Source organism: Vanacampus margaritifer, chromosome 9 (genome assembly GCF_051991255.1).
Source record: "Vanacampus margaritifer isolate UIUO_Vmar chromosome 9, RoL_Vmar_1.0, whole genome shotgun sequence".
NCBI classification, from domain to species: Eukaryota; Metazoa; Chordata; class Actinopteri; order Syngnathiformes; family Syngnathidae; genus Vanacampus; species Vanacampus margaritifer.
The window spans coordinates 8,209,752-8,237,164 of NC_135440.1; the positions used below are offsets into that span (position 1 = coordinate 8,209,752).

General features: G+C 39.1%; 2 protein-coding genes across 5 annotated transcripts; both read left to right on the forward strand.

Annotated features, from left to right (window-relative positions):
• Window positions 1–1,420: 1,420 nt before the first annotated feature.
• On the forward strand, window positions 1,421–27,367 carry fbxl4 (F-box and leucine-rich repeat protein 4). Of its 3 annotated transcripts, none has more exons than XM_077576522.1 (9): window positions 1,421–1,539; window positions 9,655–10,287; window positions 12,327–12,654; window positions 16,340–16,584; window positions 16,799–17,012; window positions 19,487–19,558; window positions 21,421–21,545; window positions 21,657–21,844; window positions 24,689–27,367. In XM_077576522.1, the coding sequence occupies exons 2-9, from the start codon at window positions 9,791–9,793 to the stop codon at window positions 24,850–24,852; spliced, it is 1,833 nt and encodes a 610-aa protein (XP_077432648.1). In that variant the 5' UTR covers window positions 1,421–1,539; window positions 9,655–9,790; the 3' UTR covers window positions 24,853–27,367. The 3 variants fall into 3 exon arrangements, with proteins under 3 accessions (XP_077432648.1, XP_077432646.1, XP_077432647.1); XM_077576520.1 differs by lacking the exon at window positions 1,421–1,539 and adding an exon at window positions 8,484–8,801; XM_077576521.1 differs by lacking the exon at window positions 1,421–1,539 and adding an exon at window positions 8,810–8,968.
• Window positions 4,309–8,385, forward strand: LOC144058194 (uncharacterized). 2 transcript variants are annotated; one of them, XM_077576524.1, is made up of 6 exons: window positions 4,309–4,517; window positions 4,959–5,030; window positions 5,118–5,236; window positions 5,352–5,400; window positions 6,828–6,922; window positions 7,006–8,384. In XM_077576524.1, exons 3-6 carry the CDS (start codon window positions 5,190–5,192, stop codon window positions 7,694–7,696), a joined length of 882 nt encoding a protein of 293 aa, XP_077432650.1. In that variant the 5' UTR covers window positions 4,309–4,517; window positions 4,959–5,030; window positions 5,118–5,189; the 3' UTR covers window positions 7,697–8,384. The 2 variants fall into 2 exon arrangements, with proteins under 2 accessions (XP_077432650.1, XP_077432649.1); XM_077576523.1 differs by lacking the exon at window positions 4,309–4,517 and adding an exon at window positions 4,754–4,884 and having other exon boundaries at window positions 7,006–8,385.
• Window positions 27,368–27,413: the final 46 nt, after the last annotated feature.

The following is a 27,413-nucleotide window of genomic DNA, read 5'->3' on the forward strand; positions in this document are numbered from 1 at the left end:
AACCAAATTAGTAGTGTTTGAAAACACTTTGCAACTCATCATGAGGCTGAGCAGTTCTCTGTTTCTCTTTCCATTTCACTCATGCTTTTATTGTTTTTTATTTATTTATTAATTTTTTAATTATTATTATAAACTCAGATATTGTGCAAGCTACTGGTTAAATTTTTGGCAAAATATTTCTAAAAAGTCAATTTCAAAGTTACATTATAGGTCAAGAGGTCAAGTTACTAAAATATTCATCAAGATTTTGAATTCAAAATTTGGAGGGTCATTGCTCCCAAACTTCTGCTCGTATTCACCCCAAATGTGAGATTCTTGTCCCATCATCATCACTATCAACAAGCACAGCGAGTTCCAAATCAAAATCGGCTCGGTTAAAATTTTCAGATTTTTTGGCGGGGTGATTTGGCATGGAACGATCCTGTACTGCCATCTGTGTCATAAGAAACACAAGTGATACTGATGCGTGTTATATCATGCAACTTCTATGACGAATAAAGTTCTTGTTGGCACACAGTTGATGCCTGCACATTATTTTTTTTCCCGGTCATATTGTACACCTGCATGGTCAGTTGTTAATACATGCAGAATTTGCGTCAGTCTGCTGCCCGCATGCTGTTTTCTTGGAAAACTGAGGCAGATAATCCAACAAATGCTAATATCAAAGAAAGATTTAACCCAAGTAACGTAGTCTGGAAAATGTTACAAAGCCATTTCTAAAGCTTTAACCATTATCGACAAATGGAGAAAGCATGGAAAAGTGGTGAACCTTCCCACGACGAGTGGTTGGCCGACAACAAAATTACCTCATGAGCACAGCAACGACTCATCCTGGAGGTCACAAAGGAACCCAGGACAACGTTTAAAAACCTTCATGGCCTCCTTCGCCTCAATGTCAGTGATTATGACTTAACACATGGGTGTCCAAGCTCGGTCCTGGGGGACCGGTGTCCTGCAGGTTTTGGATTTTTTCCTGCTCCAACGCACCTGTTCCAATCAACAGGATCGTTATCAGGCTTATTCAGAGCTTGCTGGTGAGCTTCAGCTGTGTTCCAAAACCTGCAGGACTTCGGCCCTTGAGGACGGAGTTTGGACACCACTGACTTAACATTAGCAAAGAAGCAGCAGGACGACTCTGCAAAACAATTTGTGAAAGGATTAAAATAAACAAAATGAAGGTTTTGGATTGGACTAGTAAAAGTCTGGAATTGAATGTGTTTGAAATGCTGTGGCATGATTTTATAAAGGTCACACTTGAAAACCCTCTCTGATTCAGGGTTGGAGAACCAGGTCCAAAAAGTAAAAATCCTGAACTAGCTTGGCTTTGGCCACAGGTGCTTCTACTCAACAGGTGGAGCTCGTTTACCAGCCAGTTGAGTAGAAGCACCTGTGGCTGAAGCCAATCTGTGGCAAGGTTTTTACTTTCTGGACCTGGATTCCACAATCCTTCTGGTAGCCTGAATCAAAGCAATTGTGCTAAAATATGTAACGGTGATGTGAAAGACGCGTTGCCAGTAAGAGAAAATGCTTGATTTACTGGTACGTGTACTTTTGCTCAACTTCTTCATGTCTCTATTCATCACGGAAGGTAAAAAGTGAATTCAGGACACGTCTTTCTGATAAAGGTCTGGTGATGCGTGTTTGTTCAAAGTCTCTGAATGTATGTTCTCTATCAGAGTGTGCGCATTTTTCTCTTTGTTCAGATGATCCCCGCGGTGCCTTAGAAATCACGGGGTCAACGTCTCCTCTGTTTGCTTGTGAACTTGGGAGCATTCTATTTAATTAGGCAGCTAATCAGCCTCTAAACACACAAGAAAACGAGACAATCGGTATCTGTTTACTTCCCTCACAACACACTTTCACACACGTTGTATATTTGCATGTATAGCAGGTTGGGGAGCAAAAAAATCATTTATCCAGGAGAAAGATCAAGGTCATGGCTCCTCCTCACACCCGATTCTGTGAAACCAATTAATGCGTTGGCTGGTGAAGTTCAGTTGGAGGACGCGTGCAGCAAAACAATAGCGCATGACAGCTGCTCTCTGCTATCTCTGGATGTGTTTTCTTGCAGCATTAATTATATTTGCAGATTCTGTCATTAACTCAGAAACGGCGGAGAAGTTTGCAATTGTGCATATTTGTTATCACAAGTCAGATGCCATGCGCGTAGGCCCAGATGATGAATGTAATCAGTCAACACGACTCTATATTTGGTCATTTGTATTTCCAGTCAAGCCTATATTTGTCATTCATAACTAATATGAAAATTAACTTGTAAACATTATTACCCTATGTGGAAATCAAATGTTTTTGTCAACCACACCGTCGCATTTGTGTCCGTTTAACATTCAAAATATGAACAGCAGTTCTTGTTAAGGTTACACTTAGCTACTGTATATGGTCATTGACGGATAAGATTGTCCGTCTGTCCGATGATGAATGATGAATATGAATTATCACGTGGTGCGGAAAAAAAAGAAATTATCAATTTGGAACTTTTATTTGAAATACATTTAAAGACAGAAGATTTTATTTTATCATCCACAAGACAGTTAAGAACCCATGGGAGCAGCTATCAGGTTTGTACTGTTTCACAACTATGTTTTTTTTATTTTTATTTTTTAACCCTTTTAGCCACTGGTATGTTTAAAGAAATTACCCTTTTAGCCACTGGTATATTGGTCATATTTGAACACCAGTGGTATAACCTGAAGAAAATGCCGGTCATTATTTAAAAAAAAAAAAATCCACCAAAATCATTATAAGTTTACTTGTGTGGCTAGCTAGCTTGTATGTTCTAAATGGCTAAGTGTTAGCCTCATAACTTTAAAGTGGCACTAAGAAACTTTTCAAACTTAATCAAATATTTTCATAACTTGTTCAGACTGGCAGCCCAAATCAGATTTTGGGAAAAACATCCATGATGAGGGGAAATAGGCAATGCATGCTTACTGCTCTTATAGTGTGTTACATACTCAAGATGACAAACAACAAAAAGGAAGTAGTAGTAGTAGTATTATGTGAAAGCTTATCATTGGATGTGGTTACTAATTGTTGCTTTTTCTCATGGAAATATATGTATGCAATAAATAAATACAATACATATAAATACTAAAATACACGAAAATTGTCAGCTAGCTGTGTACCCATATACTGTATAAACAAATACAGTACTGTATTTTCCTGACAGCTCATATGGTGAGCTGGAAGTCAAGCACACATTTGATGTACAGGCAGAAGAAACCAGGCTTTCGTCTCCATGCACCATAAAAGGAAGATGAGCTTATTGGACTGATTTTTGACTGCCGGTACCCAGCAAAGGGACATCACCACTTTGATGCATAGCTGTGTGACTGACATCGGAAGAAAAAGGAAAAGAAAGCATGTGAGTGTCTCAATGTGCATGTGCATTGTCTTCGTGTGTGTGTCCGAGTCCGTACCCATTTGCATTAGAGTGTGCTCGACCATGTGCTTATATATGTATAACACAGTGGACCAGAACAGAGTGTTGACAGTAGTGGAACGGCTGCTGCTCGCTGATGCCTGCATTGAGAAGCTGACAGACGCCCTGCCCGTCAATCACCATAAATGCCCACTAGTTCCAATTTCACATCATCTCACTTTTGTTAGCTCTAAGGCTATTGAAACACTTTTTAGTCAGTGCATATCATGCAAAACATTCAAAAGCCTCCCCAAATAAAAGCGAAAGCATATCATTTGCAAGCTGCGGTATATCAGATGATTTTGTGTGTGTAAGTACAGTGGGGCAAAAAAAAAAAAAGTATTTAGTCAACTTTTGTGCAGAGTTCTCCCACTTAAAATGATGACAGAGGTCTGTAATTTTCATTGGTATACTTCAACTGTGAGAGACAGAATGACATAAATAAATGCTGGAAATCACATAGTGTAAAGATTTTATTTGTAAATTGACAAAATTATGGTTACTATCCAATATTTGGATGATAATTATCATACTGATACAGTCCTTCATAAATTTTGGATGAGCCCTCTAAATAAAACATTGCATTATTTTTTCACCATCAATGATAATGTTGTCATAACATGCCCATATCATAGTAATGCGTTTTGAGAGTAGATTATATTATTGATTTCTTTATTGGTATTATATTTCACGTAGAACACCATACAGGAAACCATGGAGTGCAGACAGTACAGTATACAGCGTATTGTTATTATTATTATTAAAGTTATCCAATCAAATGCAGTCCTTTATGTTGCTAGGTAAGAAGATATCACTGCCCGCCCGGTAGCAGCTAGCTAGGCCGTAGCTAATCCAATAAAGTAGACGCCAGGTAATTTTTTCGCGATGTTTAATGATAAAAGTGCTTTTGTTGTTGCTGATTATCAACCATAACAAAAATATTTAGACTACCTTATAGCTATTTTATGTCAAAGTATGGTCGTTTAGTCTTCAGTTACAAAGACAGTAACGCCAGCAGAATGTGTCGCTTGTTGTTTCCCGTGTCCTCATTCATCGTTGTCATACAAGAAGAGAAGTAAGTACACGATGGATTGCTCCGTGTGTCCTGTTTGAAGGTGTACCGTTTATCCTCATTTTGATTTGCAATTCTGGCCTTTTACTGTATGATTGCATTAAGGTAGCAGACATTAATTGTTGAATGGATTGTCGGTTTCACGGTAAACCAAACATGGGCGTGACAAGTAAACAACTAGAAAAAAAGAAAGAATGGGTCGCATAGCAACATCAAAGAGCGAACAACGTCATTAGTGACGTACTTGAGCACCTGCCATGTGGATTTTAATATTTGGCGCAGTAAGTAAAAATTTTAGTCTGTGCTAAATGAGATACACGACAACATGGATTTTATTGAGGGTAGCATTGGCATCTACAGACCCCTTATGGTATGTATGTTAAGGTGTACATTTGAAACTATGACTTAAGTGCTAATATGAGTGTTATCTTGCTTCCTTTATAGACGTTTTTTGACAATCCCGCTTATAAACATTCATTTGAGACCTGCTGGAATGCTATCTCTTATAAGCTACAGGTAAGAGCCGCTATGTAACAGCTTGCACGAAAATACAAAACCAAGCAAGATGAGCAGAAACGTATAAAGTCTTGTTTTCTTCATTAGATTGGACTGTTGACAGAACTTTTTAGACTTCAGCAGGAGAACCTGATCCCATCTGAGGTGAATGCTGACGCAATGGCTGACCTGCTGGTGGAGGAGACAAAGAATTCACTTCGAATAAAGTTAGTATAAACTCCCAACTAGGGCACTTAAACACTATTCATACTAACATGATTCTGTTGAAGAATATTGAATGCATGTTTCTGATATTTGGCAATCTTGTACCGGCATCTGCAGGCTTTGGGAGTTTGAACTGGAAGACTGCTTTGCGGCTGAGTCCAAGCTGGTAAGGCAAAACTTTTGCACTCGGTTGTTTGTCACACATGGTTTATTTAGTTTATTCATCAGGAAACATGTACAGAAAACATTAAACTTGCTCTGTCCGAGATGATAGCAAATTTCCATCTACAGTCCCTGTGGGAGGTAAAAAATAAAATTAAGAAATAAATAAATTAAATTAAGTTCAAATTAATCAGGAGAAGCATGTATACATACAGGTACATAACATACCCGCATGAATTGCATTACAAACATTTTGTGTATTAAAAATACAGTATATACCGGTAGTTGACAGAAGTCATTGTTGACAGGTTTTATCTTCTTAAGATTTCTTTGGAGGTGTGTAACACCCTATAATGTAACGATTTTTCCTGAAAATAAATTAACGCCTGAAAATGTAATATACATTCGCACTCACCTCAATCAAAAATGTCAAATATGTTCATTTTCAGTCCAAAGAAATGCATTTTGTGTTTTTAGAATTTAAGACTTATCTACATTCACAGCAAAAATTAGAGTGTTGACATATTGGTGTTAACTGTTTCAGAGTTGATTTCAACCCTAAAGTGTATTTTTAACACTATGTGATTTAAATGGGGGTCAGATTCGGAGTTATTTGACAGAGCTGATTTATTTAGTGTACTTGACTCATTGAGACATTTTCAGCAGTAAAAAGTTAATATTTTGCCCCAAATGAATTTGATAACTTCATTATTTTTCATGTAGAATTAATATCTTTAAAAACTAATATTTCCACTTGCTGTCGACTGCAGAGGACATCACCTGTGCTAGGAAAGTAGGTAATGACCAATCATAGCTCTGTTTCCTGACCAGACCCAGAAAACAGGTGAGCCATGATTGGTCGTGGCCTACTTCCTCAGTACAGGTGATGTCATCTGCAGTCGACAGCAAGTGGAAAAAATTGTTTTTAGAGGCATTGCTTGTATACAAGACAATGATGTAGTTCTACTAACCTTTTACTGCTGAAAATGGCCCAATGAGTCAAGTATCCCTTTAAACCAACTCTGCAGAGAGTTAATCAAATTAAGCCGCAAAGACTTCTGGGAGTGCTAAGAGTTCCAGCTAAATGTGCCTGTTCATTTTTATTTATGTAATATTATGTCCATGTTTTATTGTTAAACAATCAAAGATGTCAGGCAGGATGTTTTATTACATTATTGTTGAAATTATCACATTGGGTTTTATTGTGTAAAAAAAAAAATTGTTACGTGCAAAACTTATTACATTTTCAGCCATTAATTACAGGAAATTGTTACATTATAGCTAGGGTGCTATGAGTCGGTTCTATAATTTCTGATGTTCTTCAGTTGTGTTGTTCTACAGTATTCCTTTAAGGCTTTACTTAAAACTGCTGATTATCCAAACTTGCATAAACCCTACAAATATGCTCATTGCGTCTTGTTTGCATGTCAGGTTTTTGAGGTGAACACCAGCATGAAGATGAGAGACATTGTGTTTGAAGCCAAAAGGCTCCTTGATTCTCCTGAGATGATCCCTGCCCAGTTAAAGTGAGTCTACCTCCATGCACATGACCAGCTCAAGAACAATATATGTGATGTCTAATATATGCTTTTATGATTATAAACTCCAGACAGAATATGATCCTCTGCAAAGCTAAGCAGTTCGCTGAGAGCTTGAAGCAGCACAAGGCCACCGATGTGGATCTACTCAGCCCACGTGAGATGGTGATAAAGGTTCTTCCAAAAGTCCTGCAGACCTTTTGGTTGCCTCCACCAACACCAACCACCCCCTTTACCATGCCATCCAGGTACCTTAGCAAAATGGCAGTGGGAGTTACACAGGCTGTGTTGGACCGTGTCTCCCAGACACTGTCCTCCATCCAAATCCAGTTCTCCTATTCCATAAGAGACAATGTGGTCCTGTCGATCCAGGAAAAAGTGAGACAGGCTTTCACTGCGCACGACCTGGTAGAGAGCATTCACAGCTTTCAACCAGAGTTCTTAAAGACCATCACAGATGTCGCAGTTGAAGAAATTGTTGCACTCTCTGCTCTTTTTGTATTCCTTCCATCTTCACCATCTCCGGAGCTGTCTTCAGAGAAAACCTCATTGCCAGATGATGACAACCTGATGGAGGAGCCAACCAAAGAAAAAGACTCTTTGGTCAGTGAAGAAGCTGTTGATTTAGTGCCAGCTCAAATACTTCCTTCAAGCAAAGAAAAGGAGGACTGTAGCCAGGATGTGACTACTTGTAAAATGACAGTGAGGATTTCAAACTGGATGAAAACACTATTTGTCAGAGAGCACAGACTAAGATCATAAACATTTGACATTTACACACTGCATAATTGGTGCCTTTGCCCTATGGGACACAACTCCACGAAGCAGGACATTGCTGTGTCACACAACAGTTGCAGCTTGCTTCATTAAAATAATTTGATGCATGGTGATGTCAGTGCACCTGTTACCTCAATACAAAAGGAGCGTTGGCGATGATCTTGGGTGTTGAACTTCACACTCCGGTTACAGCTAGTGGACTTCTGCCTACCTCAGATGCAAATTCCCAGGTCGACTTCAAGCCCACACCCTTCATCTTGTGTCTTACACAAAGGACAGTAAAATGGGAAAAAACACTGTGAAAATGCATTCTTAGATGACAGTGTCACATACATGATTTACATAAATCAGATTTGACACCATATGCCTTTCCTGATGTAATTATATTTTGCAATATACAGTATAATACTATAATACATAGCACTCAATGTACATAGTGTAAATATTTTAAGTTTTTGTTGTTGCTATTTTAGCATATGCTTAATGTTTATCAACTTTTTTTGTACTTATTCTAATGTACTTGATGTTTATTTCACTTGTATAAAGACACAGTTTTGCTTTTTAAGAAAAAAATGTTATTATTTTCTTAACCAATAGTAATACAGCATTACCCTAGAGACATCATTTGGAAATAATATGTTGGTAGCTTGTTTGAATATTGAGTTCAACGTTTGTACAGAATTAAACTATATATAAAAAACTACTACTCCCAGAATGCTTTTCTTTAACCGACCGGATGTTGATCTTTTGTCAAACTCGCTGCTGTCATCGATACCATTTAGCTTGCTGCATGTTATACGTGATACTGTACTCATTTTCGTTTCTAATTTTAAAGAATGTAAATATGTGACGTGTGTGTTTACTTATTGCATTTTTTTTAATAGCTCCCTCTTTTTTTGTAGTGCAGTAATCTTCAGTCCCCCCTCATTTTCTTATCGCTATATTTTATCACTGCGTCTGCGTAAATATGTCATTTATCTACTCTCAGTGAATTTTTTTACGTCCCAGGATCATTGCTCACCATACTGTTGTCGTTATAACGAGCGCTTAGAGTGTATGCAGTGTCCCACGTTATGGAAGGCATCACAAGGTAACGTCCAGATTGCGTCTCGAGCTGTTGATGTATTTTGAGAATGGAAACGGAATTATGTCTCCCCTCTGTTATAAGAGTGTGTACATCCTGTACATTCAGCAGCACTTTTCCCAATGTGTGTTCCGTTCTGTCTGGTTGTTGACTAACTGCCCATGTTTTTAAAGGTGAGCTAAGGAGACTGTACGCTAGCTAGCTAACACTAAAACTAACATCAGCTGTTTAACACAACTTTGCACTGAAACGCGAACACACTTACCTCTGATGGTCGTTGCTTCCCAGATAAAGATGATAATGTACCGAAACATTTTTATAACTTTTTCGTGATAACTGCTATGAATTCTCGTTTGGTGCACATTGATTGTATCTGTCTAGACAGCTGCTATGGATAACGATGCTTGTTTGCATGCCAAACCAAATACCAAACTTATTGTAGTCACTTGTAATAGTGTATCTTTTTGATAGAATTTTCATTGCACCTTAGTCTCAGTTTGGTAACAAAAAATAAATAAAATGAAAAAAATGTAGGTACTTTTAATTTGGTTCAGGTTGTATTATGCAATATTTTACAGTTTACGTACAATCAATCGACATTAATGTAAAATTAAAAACGAGCTAAAAGTTGTTTACATGTTGTTATTGCTACTGTACAACTGGAACATAACAAAAGAGGTAATTGGCTTATATATAATAACACCATAAATATAACATAAAGAGTACATTTCTATTTGACATGTGACTAGGCCCAGACAAACAACCAAAAATGATTCAGAAATGTGTATTCCATTGATCCAGGCAGGAAATATTCTGTGTTGCCACTTCTCACTCATGAATGTTTGTCTCTAACCTACAGGTCATGCATGCGGCCAGGCCTATAACCTGCACTTTTTACAAATCACCCTAGAGCAATTGTGCTTCTAGTTGGTGCAGGTTCTTCCTTCATCTCGTCTCCATTCTTCCCCACTGCCTCCAACAGCCTAGAGTTCCCTATGTTAACTCTGTTGAGCATGTTTTACTATATCTGTCTGCGGCGACGCTCCAGGAGCGGGACTCGTGGTGAGGCACTGACCAGTCGACGAGCAGTGGAGTCTGGCCAACGGGCGATATTGCCTGTCAGTGTGGAAGTGGAACAGTACACCAAGGAAGTTTTGGACTTCAGCTCTCATTATGGCAGTGAGAATAGTATGTCCTACACCATGTGGAACCTGGCCGGTGTACCTAATGTCTACCCCAGCTCTGGGGACTTTACACAGACTGCGGTGTTCAGAACTTATGGAACATGGTGGGAACAATGTGCCAGCGCGCCACCACGTTTCCGGCGCACCCCTAACGGTTTCTACAGCCAGGATTATATTGAGCTGGGCTTTGAAGAGCCTGTTTACCCTACAGCTGTAGAGGTGCTTGAGACTTATTACCCTGGGGCCATTGTCCAGATTCTGGCCTGCTCACATAACCCCTTTTCCCAAAATCCACCCACGGATGTCAGGTGAGGCAACCATCTGATTTTGAAAACTATGAACAGACACAATGTGAAGTTGTAATTGAACATGTATAAATTACATGTTGTTATGCTTGAATGCTCTATGCGTATGAGAATTCTTAAATGCTTACACGCGCCCATATCATTTGGGATGCATGTTTAATTATCTAATGAGTGCATCTTCCAATGCCTTAGACCAGTGGTGTCAAAGTCAGGTCCTTGAGGGCCTGAGTCCTGCATGTTTTAGAGTTTTCCCACGTTCAACACAGCTGATTCATATTCAAGCTCATCAGCAAGCTCTACAGGAGCCTGTTAATGATCCTGATCATTGAATCAGGTGTGTTGGAGTAGAGAAACCTCGAAAACATGCAAGACTCAGGCCCTCGAGGACAAAAAGCAAAACTTCCTGTAATACTTAATTTACTCTAGTTCTCATCTCTAACTTAACTTAAAAGACAATGGTGTACTTTTTGGATTGGTGTCATTTTTAAAGGTGCATTGCGCCGTTTAAAAAGGTAATGTTACGCTTTGGGCCAGTGGTGGCAGTCATGAGTAAAAAAGTGACAAACTGCACAAAGATCCTTTAATGTCGAGGAAGTGACATGAACCTGATATTTGTTTTCAGGCAACTCAATTTTAGCTCTCTTAACAAATAGTTTGTATTGTGCCCACCATGGACTGCCAACTTGAAATACAGCACTGTACAAGTGGCAAATACTGTATTCCATGAGGTTGTTGTATAAGGCTGAGTGATTTCTGCCAGTCTGTCTTTGTTTCTTTGTTTGTTTGTTTGATAAAAATCTGCTTTCCAGTTTTAATTGAGCCCCCTTTCCCACCACTACTTTCAAGGAAAATGAAAAATGAAATTTGTGATATTCAAAACAAGTTTTGAGTTTACTTTTTTAATTTTTTTCTGCTTTCTGTGATTGGTTTTATTCATCTTTGAAGTGAACCAAACACGGGCTTTTTAAATAGTTCCCCCGATATCAACTGTATCATCTTCCATTGAAAGAATTATCTTTTTTTAATGTTCTCCTTTACTTTACAATGTGAAATAAGTACTTAGAGAAAATGACATTTTAAACACAATCCTCAATACATTGTGACAAAGCATTTTAAATGTGAGAATTTACATCAATAAATGAACAAAAATATTACCCTTACGACCAATGTGCCAGAAAAAATAATAATCATAAACATAAAAAAAAGCTGTTACTTTTATGCATTTTTTACTTTTGTCATATTTTTGACCTATATTTTGACCTTTGATTTCACAATAATGGACCCACCCAACCTCAACGACACAAAAAAAAAAACTGTAGCCCTAGATGTCAACTACAACATATAGAACAACTGAAGGAGTTTTCTTTTTCATTTTCACTCAAATCGATATACGAGTAGATGTCGACACACTGGGTACCCATTTCTTCAAAAATGTCAAACTATCCATTTAGTCTATCCTGCCATACATTTATATACACAGTGTCCAAACTGATGAACCCATGAGAGTGAAATGTCAATCACAAACAAAACACTACTACTCACGGTGTAGCACATGTGCATGTCTATTCCGCCAACTCTAAATTCTCATTGCAAGTGTTCGACTTCCTGATGGATTCTCCTCTTCATAAACCCTGAAAGTCCTTATCAGGGAGGCTGAGGAGTGTGTGATTCCCCCCGCAGTATAATATTAGATGAGGAATGATGTCGTCCATCACCAGAGTTCATTGGCTGTTTCTGCACGTGGCATGGAAATGTTAAAATGGCAATTTAAGATGAACAATGTAAGGCAAATTTCAGATAAAATCTCGATGAGTTATATCGTTCTCTACAGCAGAATTTTAACACCGTACATGATAAAAGATATAATAGTTTCAAACCCCTGACTCACATAAATAACATGCGAATCAAATGCCATGCGGATATTTTAGGGAAGAAAAATGTATGGGACTCCGATAGACTTTAACACTGACAACTAAGTCAAGGTCATCAAAATGATTTAATAGTGGATTGGACATTCATCCTGTCCAATTTCTCTCATGCAGGTGGGAGGTGTTGTGGTCAGGGGAGCCCACAAAGGTGCTGGCACCCCAGGCTCGGCAGTTTTCACCAAACATCAAGCACATCAGTTTCCCCACCAACTTGCTACGTCTGGAGGTCAACAGCTCTCTTCTGGATTATTATACTGAGCTGGATGCCGTCATCCTGCGCGGCGTGACGGAGAGGCCCATGCTCGCGCTCTACAAAATGCCTGTCATCGACATCATTGACCTGAGTGACAGCGAGGAGGACCTTTCTGATCTGGGCGGTCCATTCAGACCGGGTGCAGACTGCAGGACAGGCAACGGCTACTTTGACAAACTACCCTATGAGGTGAAGGAAGAGTTTCCCTTCATTGTATTGTTTTTTTGATGACTGAAACTAAATCCTGACTACATGGCCATTGCTAAATAAGAGGCATAAGCAGCTATTATTTGCGAGAGGAAAACGAGATGAATAATAACACACAACTTAAATTAATAACCAAGCTGAGCTCTAGACAATTTCCAATTGTCGAATACTCTGCTATAGTGTTAGCAAAACTTAGCCAAACAACACTTTAGTATATGTCTTAAGCATCAGTGAGTTCAATTTTGTTGACAATATATGTACAGTTTATACTGTATGTTATAAAGTACATGTTCATGGATAGATATGTTACTCATTCTGTAGATATAGATACTTAAAAGGACATTAACTTGAAAATCTACTTTTTTAGCGCTTTTAGCCATGTTAAAATGCTAATTCCTCACGGTTTTCCTCCATTCACTCTGCTATGAGAAATTCCAGGTCATTCTGCTCTCCAAGCACCAGCCTTTTGGCCTGGCAAGCCACACCCACTTTCTTGAAAAAAAAAAAAGTGGGTCTGGACAGGCGTGCGTCCATTGACAGCGATTCGGCAACGGCCGAAAGCACGCCAACCAATCAAATTTGTTTATTTGCGTGACGTCGTTTCAACATCGTAGAGCTTACTGATGAATCTTCAAGTTCTTCCCACAACAACGACATAAGTCATTCACTACTGTCTCTCTTCGGCTAGTAGCCACATTGGATTTTTACTCCGTCTCTGCACTGACTTCCAACGAGTCACTTCTCTGACATCACGTCCACTCTTTGCTCATTGGTTAAATTCACTGTCTGTTAGCTCAGGTTTGCCCCGCCTCAGAAATGCGACCGATAGGGCGGTTGACCGCGAGTGGGTCTGGATTTCCAGGCTACCAGCCTCTCCCAACCCGAGAAAACGAGCGGTTGTTCTATGATGTCACCAGCTCCGATACCACCGCTGTACCGCCTATGCGGACTAAACACACGCCCTTTAGTAGCCTTTCTCAATACAATTTTGTCCAAATGTATTCAAATAAATCAATTATCCTTCACATTTGCAATGCCTAAGTGCAATGGCAAGTCGGGGAGAGGCGGGGTTTTACTGAACCAGGCATTTTACTTTCGCCATCAAAATACCTAATATTTCTTAAAAAATGTCATTGCCATGGTGTCAAAGGTAAGATTGAATCATTTACATGCCTACAGTTAACTGTGGAAGGGCTTAAAATACCGCGATACCTAACCTTTAATACCGTGACAGTAATTGAATTGTTTTATTATTTCAGTGTTAAAATTGCTCAACACAGCCATTATATAATTTTACTACTGACAAATATCAGCTGAAACAAGCAAGGTTAGCAAAACTCATGGGAATATTTTTGCTGATGAATCTCAAGGTCATCGAGGGCCGAAGTCCTGCAGGTTTTACATGTTGCCCTTCTCCAACACAGCTGATCTATGATCAGCTCATCAGCAAGCTCTGCATAAGCCTGATAACGGTCATGTTGATTGGAATCAGCTTGTGTTGGAAGTGAGAAACCTCCAAAACCTGCAGGACTCCGGCCCTCGAGGACCGATATTGCCCACCTCTGCTCTAGGTTTTGTAACAATTTGTTGCCAAGCAGAATTCAGGATTTAATGAAACCTGCCCAATAGTAATGGTTCTCTGAGATTTCCGGACCTCCAGGGTCCCTGAACTGTAACTTAGTGGTCTGCAAAATAATTTCCAATAAATTAGAGGACGTGAGATCGAGTCCGGGTTTCGGCCTTCCTGGGAGGAGTTTGCATGTTCTCCCCGTGCTTGCGTGGGTTTTCTCCAGGTACTCCGGTTTCCTCCCACATTCCAAAGACATGCATGGCAGGTTAATTGAACACTCCAAATTGTCCATAGGTGTGATTGTGGGTATGGTTGTTCGTCTCTGTGTGCCCTGTGATTGGCTGGCAACCAGTTCAGGGTTTACCCCGCCTACTGCCCGAAGCCAGCTGGGATAGGCTCCAGCACCCCCGCAACCCTTGTGAGGAAAAGCGGTCAAGAAAATGGATGGATAGTTTTGATGATTTTCGAAAAGTAGAACTTCGATTTAACAGACTAATTTGGTGGAGTGGTCGTCGATTGTTCATCAGTTTATGCAACAAGGTTTGGTTAGGACAGACCAGCCTAAGTTGGTGTTGAAAACCTAACTTTTTATGCTCCAACTTGTAGGCATGTCCCACCACCAGAAATGGTGTCATTCTTTTGGGATGCAAACAACCATAATTAGTAGGGGTGGGAATCTTTGAATGTCTCGCGATTCGATTACGATTTTTGGGTCTGCTATTCGATTCAGGATCGATTTTCGGTTAAGAATGATTTTTGATTCAAAATGATTTGATTGACAATGACTTTTGCTTCAATTTATAGATGTGCAAAGAATCATAATGATCTACTCCAGTCTGACTCGCTAATGCTAATTAGCGCGCTACTCGCGGCACTTTTATCACTCAAAACAACGGCTCTACGCTGCAAAAAAACCCAAACTTTTATTGGAATAAACTTGATCGTGACTTTTTCCTTCTACTCTCTAATGTGGCTACAACCTAACAGTGTATCAGACCGCGTGGAACCACACTGCTCCTTAGTGGACAAATCGAATACAACATGAATATAGCTTCCAATAAAGGCACACAGAAACAAAGGCAAGACAGAATAAAATAATTTAAATAAAATCGATTTTGGGACATTTAAAATTGATTCTGAATCGTACTAAATGAGAATGGCGATTCTTATGAGAATCGATTTTTTTGGGCACACCCCCAATAAACAACATACCTGGCAGAGAGGTCAATAAGATGTTGGGTGGAAATGCCCTTAATAATATTCCATTTAGTTTAAAAAAAAAAGGTAGGGAGCTACCTCTGTGGTATGGAGGACTGGGACTGTGTTTTTGTTGTTTGTCGTAGGCCAAATCATTGAGTTTCTTGGGAATGTTTGAAAGCCCGGCATTGTATGTGGAGGATGGATGGTGTCGTAAGCCACTTCCTCTGTTCAAAGATGTTCTTTTCACCTTCACGTAGATGGCTTCTCTCACTCTTCTTTCAAACCATCTTGTGTTCTCTGTCAATTTTTGTCCTCAAAAAAGCGCTCCTTCTTTCCGAGGTGCAGGTAGACAGCTAGACATGACCTGAAGAGTTACCACATCCGGTCATTGGTATTTACTAACATTTGCCTCAGGATTTGAAGTGTATAGAGTTTCTTAGACGAACCTGATATATAATTGGAATGACAAGATTGTTGCATGTGTCAATCTTTTTCCTCTCGCCACCTTGCTCTTTCTCCCTACTGGAGCCATATTTATTTATTTATTTAAGTACTAAATGTGTGGGTTTTAAGAATAAAATGAGTAATCATATGAGCTGACATTTTTTTTAAGTTCACCTGCTAAAATATGACTTTCGTCGCTTGTTCAAGTTTGACTTTAATATGACTTTTCATCTTGACAAAATACACATTCTTTTCTTGTCAAGATTCTGACTTTGTCCTTCTCCATAAAGCATGAATTTATTATTGTACAACTAAGGTAAATCACCATTTTCTGGTGAGGCATTGTTCCCTTACGCTCTAAATCCCAAATTACCACTGTGTTCATCTTTGCTTATCTGTGTTTTGTTGCCCTCTCATATGTTTTTTCCTCTTCACTGATCCTCCCCTCCATAGCTCATCCAACTGATACTCAGCCACCTGACCTTGCCAGACCTGTGCCGTCTGGCCCAGAGTTGTAAGATGCTGCACCAGCACTGTTGTGACCCGCTGCAGTACACCCAGCTGAGTTTGCAGCCCTACTGGGCCAGGCTGAGTGACACCTCCTTGGGACACCTGCAGAGCCGCTGCACACGCCTCCAGAGGCTCAACCTTTCTTGGACCGGCAACCGAGGCGCTCTCACCCTCAATAGCTTCAGCAGGTCAGACTGTCAGCAGGAGTTCTCAAGGATAAAAGTGGCCTTGAAGAACTACAAAAGTTTAGAAAGAAAGCAGACAAGTAAAACTACCTTTTCTTAAATGAAATGGGACTTTTAATATGTGTGGTAATTCTTAATCTTGAATACAATTAATCAGTTGGTAATATCACAGCTGTGCATGTTTGTTACATTTGTCCTCATTTCTCCTCTTCCACAGTTTCATGAAGGTCTGTGGGCTCAGTCTGGTGTGTCTGGAGCTGTCTTGCTGCCACTTCCTGAATGAGGCCTGTTTGGAGGTCCTTGCCCAGACTTGTCCAGGGCTGCAGGAGCTCAACCTGGCCTCCTGCGACCGCCTTCACCCACAGGCCTTTACACACATTTCCAAACTGACACGCCTTCGCAGACTGGTGCTTTATCGTACCAAGATTGAGGTAGGCAGGGTCAGCACATGCATATAACGTAGCAGTGTGATCTCCATTGCAATGCAAGACTTATTATACAGCACATATTTTGTCTTTTTAACAAGTTGTGGCCTTGTATTTTATGCGTTTTATTCAATCCAGCTCAAAAATTGAAAAAATGGCCACTTTTTCATAATTCACTTTAGGCTCAGATCAAAAGTACAAAATGGAAAGCGGGTAATGGAACTGAATGTGGACAAAATGTGGACCAATAGACTTGTGGCAGATAACTGAAACCACAACATCCTTCTTTCTACCATTTTGTTAATAACTGTAAACTGTATGTCTTTGTTGCATGGGTGTTTATTTATTATTTATTTATATTCAGTACACTTGTGCAGGGCCTAAGGAGCGTCCAGGATGACCCCCCCCCCCACCACACCCACAAGTAGGCCAGCCTCCCCTCTACTGCTGTCACTATCGAATATTTTTAGAATCGATTGATCTATCGATTATTTAATATTCAATATTAATTGAACAATTGGATTCATTTTAATTTTACATTAATTTATTTGCTCCCCAAAACGCAGACATACGTTCTAATTTAAATGTTTTAAGTGTCCCAAAGACATATTTATACGTTTTATGTTGTTGTTGTTTTTTTAATGCTAGAGCATACAAAAGGCTTTGATGCAGGCTCTGAACTGCAGAAAACGCTTGAAAAAAATAGTAATTAATTACAAAAAATGGCCAGCAGGTGGCAGCAGAGTATAATAGATCAACCAGGGCCATGTTGCAAAAAGGCTCTTTTCCCCAATGTTTTAAAAAGGTTTATGAATAATGATAAAACTTAGCTATCTTCTAATGCTAATTGCTGCAAAACAAAAACTGATACAAATATAAAAAAAATTCTGATGAAAAAAGAGACTCAATCTTTCTTTTGGTAGGTTCCATGTTTTTGTAGCAATAGAACACAATATTCTGCGGACCTTGCAAAATCAGTCAAAATCCAGTAAAACAGCCGGGAGCGAAGGGGGTTGCTTCAGTGAAGATGGCTGGGAGTGAATGAGTTAAAATGTATTACAAAAGTATTTTTTTCTCTCTGATTACTGTTTATTAACCGTTGATTGGTGTTTATTTCGTACTTTGTATTTTTATGGTGATTTTTTTATTTTCTTTTTTTAATGGGGGGATTAATGATGTTACTATGTTACCGGTTTGGTCATTGTTTTTCAAAGTGGAAACAGATGTTTGCAAATGTCTTATTTTGATGAAATACAGAAGATAACCAGTCTTCTTTAATGCAGGACTACAGAAATCCGTGAACAATTACTGTTGATATGCTGAAATCAGAGGATTTGGACCATTTTAAATTTTAAAATGGCTATAAACGATTACTACGACTACAGAAATCCGTGAACAATTACTGTTGATATGCTGAAATCAGAGGATTTGGACCATTTTAAATTTTAAAATGGCTATAAACGATTACTTGATTATTAGAATAGTTGACTATTAATTTAATAATCGATGAATTTTAACAGCTCTAAACCCCTCCCAGCGTGGAGGTCCTCCCATGAGGAAACACTGGAGCTAAAAGCTACAATACAACAGAATAAAAAAAAAAGCTGAAACCAAATAAAAGCAGAGCTCAAAGTCAATATGACAAATTGAGCTAAAAACTAAGGAAACGGTTAGATTAATAAATAAAAGGGTAATAGAGATCATTTAAAAGCCAAACTAAAAAGGTGTGCCTTGAGCCTCCTCTGAAAAATATCAACAGTGTCGGATAAGAGGTTCTCACAATGGATGGATACTTAAAAAGACACCATACGGTACACACTGCCTTAATGTGTGTGCTTTTAATGTGAGTTTATTTAAAATAAGCAGTCAATTAACTCTGATCACAGGCGGACTCGGTGATATAGAACAGTGCTCATGTTGAGGGTTGTCTGAAACTCTGGTGTCAGATTTGAGCGGTTTCAGCTCTTTGTCATGTTTTCATACTGAAACGTCGTAGACACAAGTTGAGTTTCTGCAATGGATGGATGGAGTTTCCTGCTGCTTGTTTACAGCAAGACGGACAGAATGAGCAGCGCGTTTGTTGTCAGGCTGTCATGATCTTGTCACTCAATACATAAATGTCTCGCTCGCCGAAGAGGAGATGCCAAAGGCAGAGTTGTGCATGCCTACGTGCACTGACACGGTTTCACTGCTGACAAATGTGCCAGCGTATAAAAACGAAACATTTCCTCACATACCGATGGTGCACTATTGACTGACATTATTCAACCTTCATTTATCATCTTTTTGCACTTTACTCTAAAGTTTTTTTTACGTGTTCAAAAATAATGAGTTGCAAGCCAGTTAGAATTGTAAGTTACTGTATTTGTATGAAATTGTGTCTGGAGGATTTCTCCAAATAGAACCGCATCTTTCCGGGTGTGCACAGTTGATATAAAACTCTTACATTCCTCTCGTCTTTCTTCTCGTTGTCTCTGTAGCAAACAGCTATTCTTAGCATCCTGACTTTCTGCATCGAGTTGAAACATCTCAACCTCGGGAGCTGTGTCAGGGTGAGAATGAACACAACATAAACACCAACAAAGATTAGAACGAATAAGCCTTTATTAGTTGCGCAGTTCGTGACAGCACCATTTTAGACAGACAGATGGACAGAAAGACAAGAGTACATATCAAAAGAAATGTATTGGCCCTGCAAACTTGACTGACGACATTTTGCCCCAAGTCCACTGGGATAGCCTCCAGCTCACCTGTGACCCAGATCAGGATGAACAGGTTTGTGAGGAAAAGGATGTGGGAATGAATTTTGTTGCGGAGGGGGAAAAAAACCCCACAATTGTTGATCTTGTTTATGATTTTCAGCAAAACACACACATAAAAACAACATTTGTTTACCCTTAGATGCATGAGGTACTGGACCTTAAACTTTTCCATAAGCGGGCCAAAAATGACCCGTATCAGAATCATTATGATCATAATCATTTGAGTTTACATTTTGGTCTACGCTAGTCTTGTTTTTATTTTTGAAGTGTATTTTATTTATTTCTCAGCATTTGTGTCGTAGTAAACACACACTTAAAATTTTGTAAAAGTAAAATAGCCAACAGAAAATTGAAGATTGTCGTACATATGTACGTTCATCAGCGGTTTGGTTGCCATTGAATCAAAAAACCCCAACAGTAGTCCTCAAGGGAAACTGGTGGAGTTGTAGAGGTGAGACTTCAGTTTGTGTGTTAGGCAAAATGTAAAGCTCCCATCCAGTCCCATTGGGAATGAATGTGAGCTATTTTTCATCCACTTTTGGAAGTTTGGGGTAATAATACAAAAAATAAAAATCTGCAAAGATATCTTAAAGGTACTGTTATGATATCCCGCCATTCATATTTTTTTACTTACCTGGGATATTTTATTGTAATATTGTTTTTTATAAGAGATTGCAAGGGGATCTCTCTGGGTCACCACCTGTGCATCTGTAGGGTTAAAAAAAAAGAACTGCGGAAATGTATGACTGAAACTAAAAAAGCTAAATAACATACCATCATCTGTAAATCAATGTTGTAGTTGAAGCAGCATTTTATTGTATTTATGTATGTTTTTGTTTATTTATTTAAATCAAAATGGCACCAAAGTTTGAATGGCCATTAGTTTTTTATTCATTTCATTTGGATTCAGTGGTGGGTTCTGTCTGGCCCAGTCTAAATGTCCTTCAGGAGAAGTGAAATGAATTACTCTTCATGTTCAGTTTGTTGGCATTTTGCTGCCACCAACATGCTTTGTGGCGTATGGTGTAAATTTGGTGGCTGCAGGCCAGGGTTGTTTTCGTGTTCAATACCCTTTTTGAAATGATCACAAAAATGTAACCTTTGTCTTATTAACTTATAAGGCATACTTTTTAAAAGTCTTCAAAAGATTTAGCTTTTTTTTCTCTGGAGGATGAGTCTTCCATCTTGAGCCCCTAGACGTACGTATGAGGAGTCCAAGGCATTGTCATTCCATTTAGTGCCCAAATGTAATTGCCAAATATTCCTGCCGTTCTTTTAACGATGCTGCTGGCTTCTTGGCAGCCTCATTGACCAGTTTTGTTTTCATTTCACTTTGTCAGTTCCAAAGGGACGCCCAGTTCTTGTTGTTATCACTTCTTTGCCATTTTGTTTGTCCAGTCAAACGCCTTCAAAATTATTTCTTGTTAATGTTTTTGATACACTTTGTGGATTGTTCCTTCTTTTTTTTTTTTTTCTTTTTTTTTTTTGCTATAAACCTTAACTAAAGTAAAATAAAAATGTTAAAACATATTTTTTAATCATCCGATTTTTTGGGCAAGGTAACTTTTGGGCTTAATCAGAGTCCGTTTGAGGTTAATAATTGCACTGCACATGCTGTTGATTGTATCCTGACTCAAAGCGATTCTGTCCAGATTGAAGACTATGATGTTGTGGCCAGCATGCTGGCTGCTCGCTGCCGCTCACTCTGTTCACTGGACCTGTGGCGCTGCAGAAACCTGACGGATCGTGGCCTGAACGAGCTTGTCTCTGGCTGCAGGTGAGCCCAATTCAGCTCTGACTTCAAAGCTGACCTGGCTTGAGTTGGGTTGCGATATTTGGAGTCCAATCAGTTGCGCAACTGTTTATCGTTTGATGTGTGGTTGCGCAGGATGTTGGAGGAACTGGACTTGGGCTGGTGTCCCACACTGCAGAGCAGCACCGGATGCTTCCATCACCTTGCTCGTAGCTTACCGCGATTACGCAAGCTCTTTCTCACTGCCAACCGCACGGTCCGTGATTCGGACATTGAGGAGTTGGCCTCCTGCTGCCCCTTGTTACAACATCTGGACATACTGGGTAAATGATTTCCCTGTTAACTGTGTTATGTAACACAAGTCAGTAAGTGATAAGTTATTGCATTCTTCATATTAGAATGATAAGTAAATGAAATACTGCACAATAATCGCTTGATGAGTCAATGCTATGGCAACATCCCTTGAGCAAATTGGTGATTCTCAGGAAGTGTGGTCTAGCCTAGTGGGGACCAAACTATGGCTCGGGGCCAATTGGGGCCCACGATCCATTTTTCAGCGGTCCGCGGGATATTTAGTAAAAATGACATTTTGTCTAATACTATTAATTGGTGGTGGTGTACAATTGGCAAATACTGTAACCCACCACGGTTACTTTGGGACTACCACTACTACGAATAAATTTGTTTTAGATACTGTATAGCTTTTTTTTGTAGATATGCATATAATTGCATATATTTATTAGGGATGCACGATAATATCGGTGGCCGAAAATTATCGGCAAATATCAACCAATTTGACGTCATACAGATAAACCAGATAATAAAAAAATCTGCCGATAATAATAGACATGCCACGTTGGTCCATCTATTGTGGTTGTGACTCAAGTTGTGCCCAACTCCTCAACCACTCCCCTCTCCTATGGTGGTGTTGCATATTTGTGACGTCTTAATGCGCACGACCTTGTGTTCACAGAAGATGCATCATGACGACATGGCAGTCGCCAGTGTGGGCTTTCTTTTCTGTGTTGCATTTGTAAAACATGACTGTTTTGTTTTGGCAAAATCAAAATGAGTTACTGGTTGTCTTTGAAGCAGAAATAGCAATAAAATTCTGCTTCCTGGTTCTTTACATAATGTTTCAATGTATTTGTACACGTTAGGACTTGAAAGTATATTTGTATTCAAGTTCATTTTGCAAACAATTATCGGCTTACTTTATCGACATCGGCACTTCCTAAATTATTAGTTAATCGGTATCGGTTGAAAATAGCATTATCGTGCATCCCTAATATTTATATAAGATTATATAAGATTTATGCATAAATATTCAGATTAAAAGGATTTTTACAAATGTTGCTATTTTCAGCAGTAAAAAGTAAGTGATAATACACAATATATCGAAAAAATATCAATATTGCGGTATTGGCCCATGCAATATGCGTATCGCACAGACATGCAATAAGTTTCATATAGAATTGCTTTTATCTGAATTTGACCAGTCAGCTGCTAACTAAAATATGAAACGCCATCCAATAGTTGAACATTAGCGACAGGTAATTACAATTAGTTAACTAAGTATATATTGAGTTTGCTTATTTTCCTGCATGGAAAATGTAATTCTTTCATTAGATAATACAAATTCCATTTCTTTAGGCACATGTTAAATATCGATATCACTATATTCAGCAACTATATCGCATGATTTATCAATATCGTGCAGCCCTAGTAAAAAGTTAATATTTTGTCTATCATGAATTTGATACTGTCATTATTTTTCATGTACTATTAACGGCTTTAAAAACACATTTTGCCACTTGCTGTCGAAATGACATTACACATGTTGGATGTTGGGGGCTCAGGTAGCAACCAGTCATTGCTTAACTTGTAAAAATTATTAAGTAAGCCATGGTATATATATATATATATATATATATATATATATTAGTGTTGCACGGGATACCGTACTTCAATGTTTTGGCGTCAAAAATGGCTCGGTATGATTTTTTCTTAGTACCGGTACTTGAAAAAATTAATCCGAGACAGCCCGCCAACTCTGTTTTAAAGACAGGTACACATACGCGCATGGCCGCCTGTCTACCGATATGTGGAAAATGCCTTAAGTAAGCGACACGCCTCTTTCAGCGTGTGTGCGAGAGGGCGCAGGAAGATGGCTTCACGCACTGAAACGCTCGCTGGACGTGCACTTCTCGTTGAGAAGCATGAAGCGCTAATTAAGCTTAAGTGTAGCCCTCGCTGGCCGTACACTCCTCGTTGAGAAGTATGACGTGCTAATCAAGTCTCCATGGGAGCGCGCAAGCAGAGTGGAAGCCACGTGACAGCATTGGCATTGCTTACACATGTTTTCAATAAACACATGAAGAACACGCGTGGGGTTTTCAATTTTCAGTTTTAGAAACGTTTTGTAACGAGCAAAAGTTTTTCGCAGAGAAGCACAAGAAAAAGCAGCAATCATTCCTGCAGTGGACTCAAGGTGCATTCAATAAACAGGCACACAGTAGGAAATCACAGTTATGCATAAAAAAAGCTCAGACGACTGACAGAGCAACAGACACAGGTTGTGACGCATTTTTGACACTTCCCTTGAAAATAAGTGGAGTGTGAATCAGGCAGAGCAAAACAAAGCAAGTGAGCCCAAATACCGTAGGAGAGACAGAGCGGGACAATTTACGCCCTCATTATGGAAAAAAAAAGTAGCGGGAACCCAGTGCAGTAACATTAAAACACCTGCGGCTTACAGTCGGGTGCGGCTTATATGTGTAACAAACTTGAGTAGTCCCCAAATTTAGCTAGCGCGGCTTATAGTCAGGTGCGCCTTATAGTCCGGAAATTACTGTGTGTGTGTGTATATATATATATACTTTTTTTTTTTTACTTAAAAGATAAATCTTTTTAACTATTAAATGGAGTACCATGAATTTTAACCATCTCTTGCGAACAAATGGCTGAGTGAATTGTATTCACACTACGAGAAGGTTTGGTTTAAAGCCTATATAATTTTCACCTTGGTTTTGATCAAGTTTATTGTTGGGCTCTCGGGTCACACTCCCGGCCAGACCATCCTTTCCGAAAAGCACCCATATCTGTTGTAATAACATCATGTAACATTACAACTTTATTGACTTGATATCCATGTTGTGACATGTCAGGTACACGGCTTGTGAGCGCTGCCTCATTGAAGAAACTCCTCCAGTCGTGTCCACAGCTGCTCCTCTTGGATGTTTCCTTCTGCTCCCAGATAGACACGCGGATAGCTCAAGAGCTGTCCGGCCTATTTCCCAGCGTAGCCATCAAGCGGAGTTTCACACACTGACCGCAGGGGGCTCTCATTTCGCATTGGATTGGAGAAGCCAGAGGATGCACAGCAGAAGACGGAGAGACGCTTCAGTATCACAAGATCTTCTATTAGCGGTCAGTAAATAAGGAGGTCAAACTGGGGATGAAGATTTTTGGATGGGAATGGAACGGAAAGAACAAATAAACAACCTCAAACTCCCAGACAGAGGGCTCTTAAATGTGAAACTCAATCATTTGTGGACACAGTGAAGCAACTGCGTCTCCGGAATATGAAACACCACTTATGACTTGGCCAACAACACATGTCTGTATGCCTTTCACTTAGAAAATGATGTTCACTAGATCATCATTCAAGGCAAAAGAAAAGACGAATCATTGTGAAACTCGATCTTTGTTCTAGGACAACAACAGCAGGACTTAATGGTCACCTCGATCAGTGCCTTCTCAGATTGACCATTAGACTCGTGTTGTCATGTGTGGGCATCATGGACATGCTCGGGTCTAATGGCAACATCCAACCACTTTGTTTCAATTATCAGGAAGCATACATGCTATTGCAGTGGATATAAAAACAGTCAGGGCTGTTCACATGCCAGGTTTTGTGATGGGAATGAATGAGACAAGCATTGGTCATTTATAAATGTTATCCACCTTTATTGTTACATAACCTTTCAATTCAATAGGAAAACAAATAATAAATCTCAATTCAGAACAGTTTCAGGTCTGGACTCTTGCTGGGCCACTCCTGAACCTAAATCTTTTTCTGGTGAAGCTGTTCTTTTGTTGATCGATGTGTGGGTTGTTGTCATGCTGGAAAATAAAGTTCCTAGCCAGCCTCAGCTTTATAGTAGGAGCCAGAAGTTTTTTTGCTAAAAGTGACTGCTATTTGGAACTGTTCATAATAGAGGTTATCCAATAACGCCAGAAGCTTTCAACAGAATGACTCGCTTCAGTGTCTCGACAAAACAGCATACCTGTCAGAGTAGCATACCTTGCACTTCTGTGCATGCGCTGTAGGAAACGGTCAAGTGCAGTAAGAACAGGTTGGTTGATAGGTTGAGTTTCGGGTGAAGCTACAGTTTACATACGGGTATGCTGATCTGACAACACCGGCTCTTCACTCATATATAAATAAAGATGACCTGACTTGACTCAGCCTCGTCAGTAAACATACACCTGCAAAATTATAGTTAGCTGATGTGATCATTCAACGCATATCTGCGTTTATTTTGAAAAGCACCGGACAGCGTTGGGAAACCCCGTTTTCAAAATATAAACGCGGATATGCGTTATATGATCACTTTGGCCAACCGTACTAACGGAACCCCATATTTCAGCGCTGCGCAGTCGATGGGCAAGCGACATTTTTGGGCAAGTCTAGTTGCAATCGTGTATAAAAAAAATAAAAATTAAAAAAAAGTGCAATTTTCCAGGTCTCTGATGTTCACTGCGTGAGTCGTCCGGTTAGCTGAACGCTTCCGAGGTTAGAGCATTACCCCACATTCCCTCCACCTTGACTTGAATGGTTTTGGTTGTTTTTTTTGTGAAATAAGGCTTCCCTCCGTTTTGCCACTCTACTTCATAACCCAGATATATCACTGCCGATGGGCGGAATCTTGGCATCTCCACAATCAGTACTTTTCGGGAACCCTCCAAAACGTTACGTTTGTGCATATGCATCATCAACGAGAGCAAACCATTATCAACACTTTAGATCGATAACCAAAGTAATCGAGAATTATTTTGATAATCGAATAATTGTTTAGAGACCTTCTTTAATCTGCAATTGTCCAAATCCTCAAGATTTTAAATGAATAAATACATTTCATTTATTTCTCTAGTCTTCTATGAAAGCACATTATTGTTATCGATATCTTTTACTTTGGAAAATGTTTTTTTTTTTTTAAGGATCTGAAACCTACTTAGTTTGTGCATATTCTGCACTGTCAATTTGAATTACTGTCCTGTTTTTTTTTCTTTTAAGGAATTGAAATTAAAACAGTAAAACTTTTTTTTTTAATGAAACTGATTCGTCACCAAAATGCAAAATAATCATTAGTTGCTTCCCTAGTTTGTATTAGTAGTTTCCCTTGTCCCCCCCCCCCAAAATTCACATTGATGGGGGAAGAGGTTTTGTAATGATGAATCTTTTTGTTACCACAAAAACATGGCATGGGGTGTGTAGACTTTTTATGTCCACTGTATATGTTTTCGAAATTATTTTAAAAGTGAATTTGGGGGAAACAATGCCTAATTTTGAAAAGAACTGTGTTGACGAAAACATTTAAATTATCTAGTAGTGTTACTGCAAATATGTTAAACATTTCGGCTGAAAAATACTGAAAAAAACAGTAATTTTTTTTTATAAGTTGTACAATGACACCATCCAGTCAACACCAAATTTACATTTTTTTCCCCTTCAAAAAATCACAGACTTGCATGAACGAAAATTGCTGAATATGAACACCCAGTGTTAAAGGAACGTTTTGTGTTCAGTTTGTTTGACTGGCCAATAAATGAAGAAACTTGAATAGTTGGTATATTACTAATTTTTCATTCATACTGAAACACAAACAT

Coding starts and splice junctions, on each gene's coding strand:
- LOC144058194 (XM_077576523.1), top strand. CDS start 4,840: ATGGATTTTATTGAGGGTAGCATTGGCATCTACAGACCCCTTATG. Junction 5,031..5,117: donor CTATCTCTTATAAGCTACAG/GTAAGAGCCGCT, acceptor TTTCTTCATTAG/ATTGGACTGTTGACAGAACT. Junction 5,401..6,827: donor TTGCGGCTGAGTCCAAGCTG/GTAAGGCAAAAC, acceptor TTTGCATGTCAG/GTTTTTGAGGTGAACACCAG.
- fbxl4 (XM_077576522.1), top strand. CDS start 9,791: ATGTTAACTCTGTTGAGCATGTTTTACTATATCTGTCTGCGGCGACGC. Junction 12,655..16,339: donor TTGACAAACTACCCTATGAG/GTGAAGGAAGAG, acceptor TCCCCTCCATAG/CTCATCCAACTGATACTCAG. Junction 17,013..19,486: donor TTTATCGTACCAAGATTGAG/GTAGGCAGGGTC, acceptor TTGTCTCTGTAG/CAAACAGCTATTCTTAGCAT.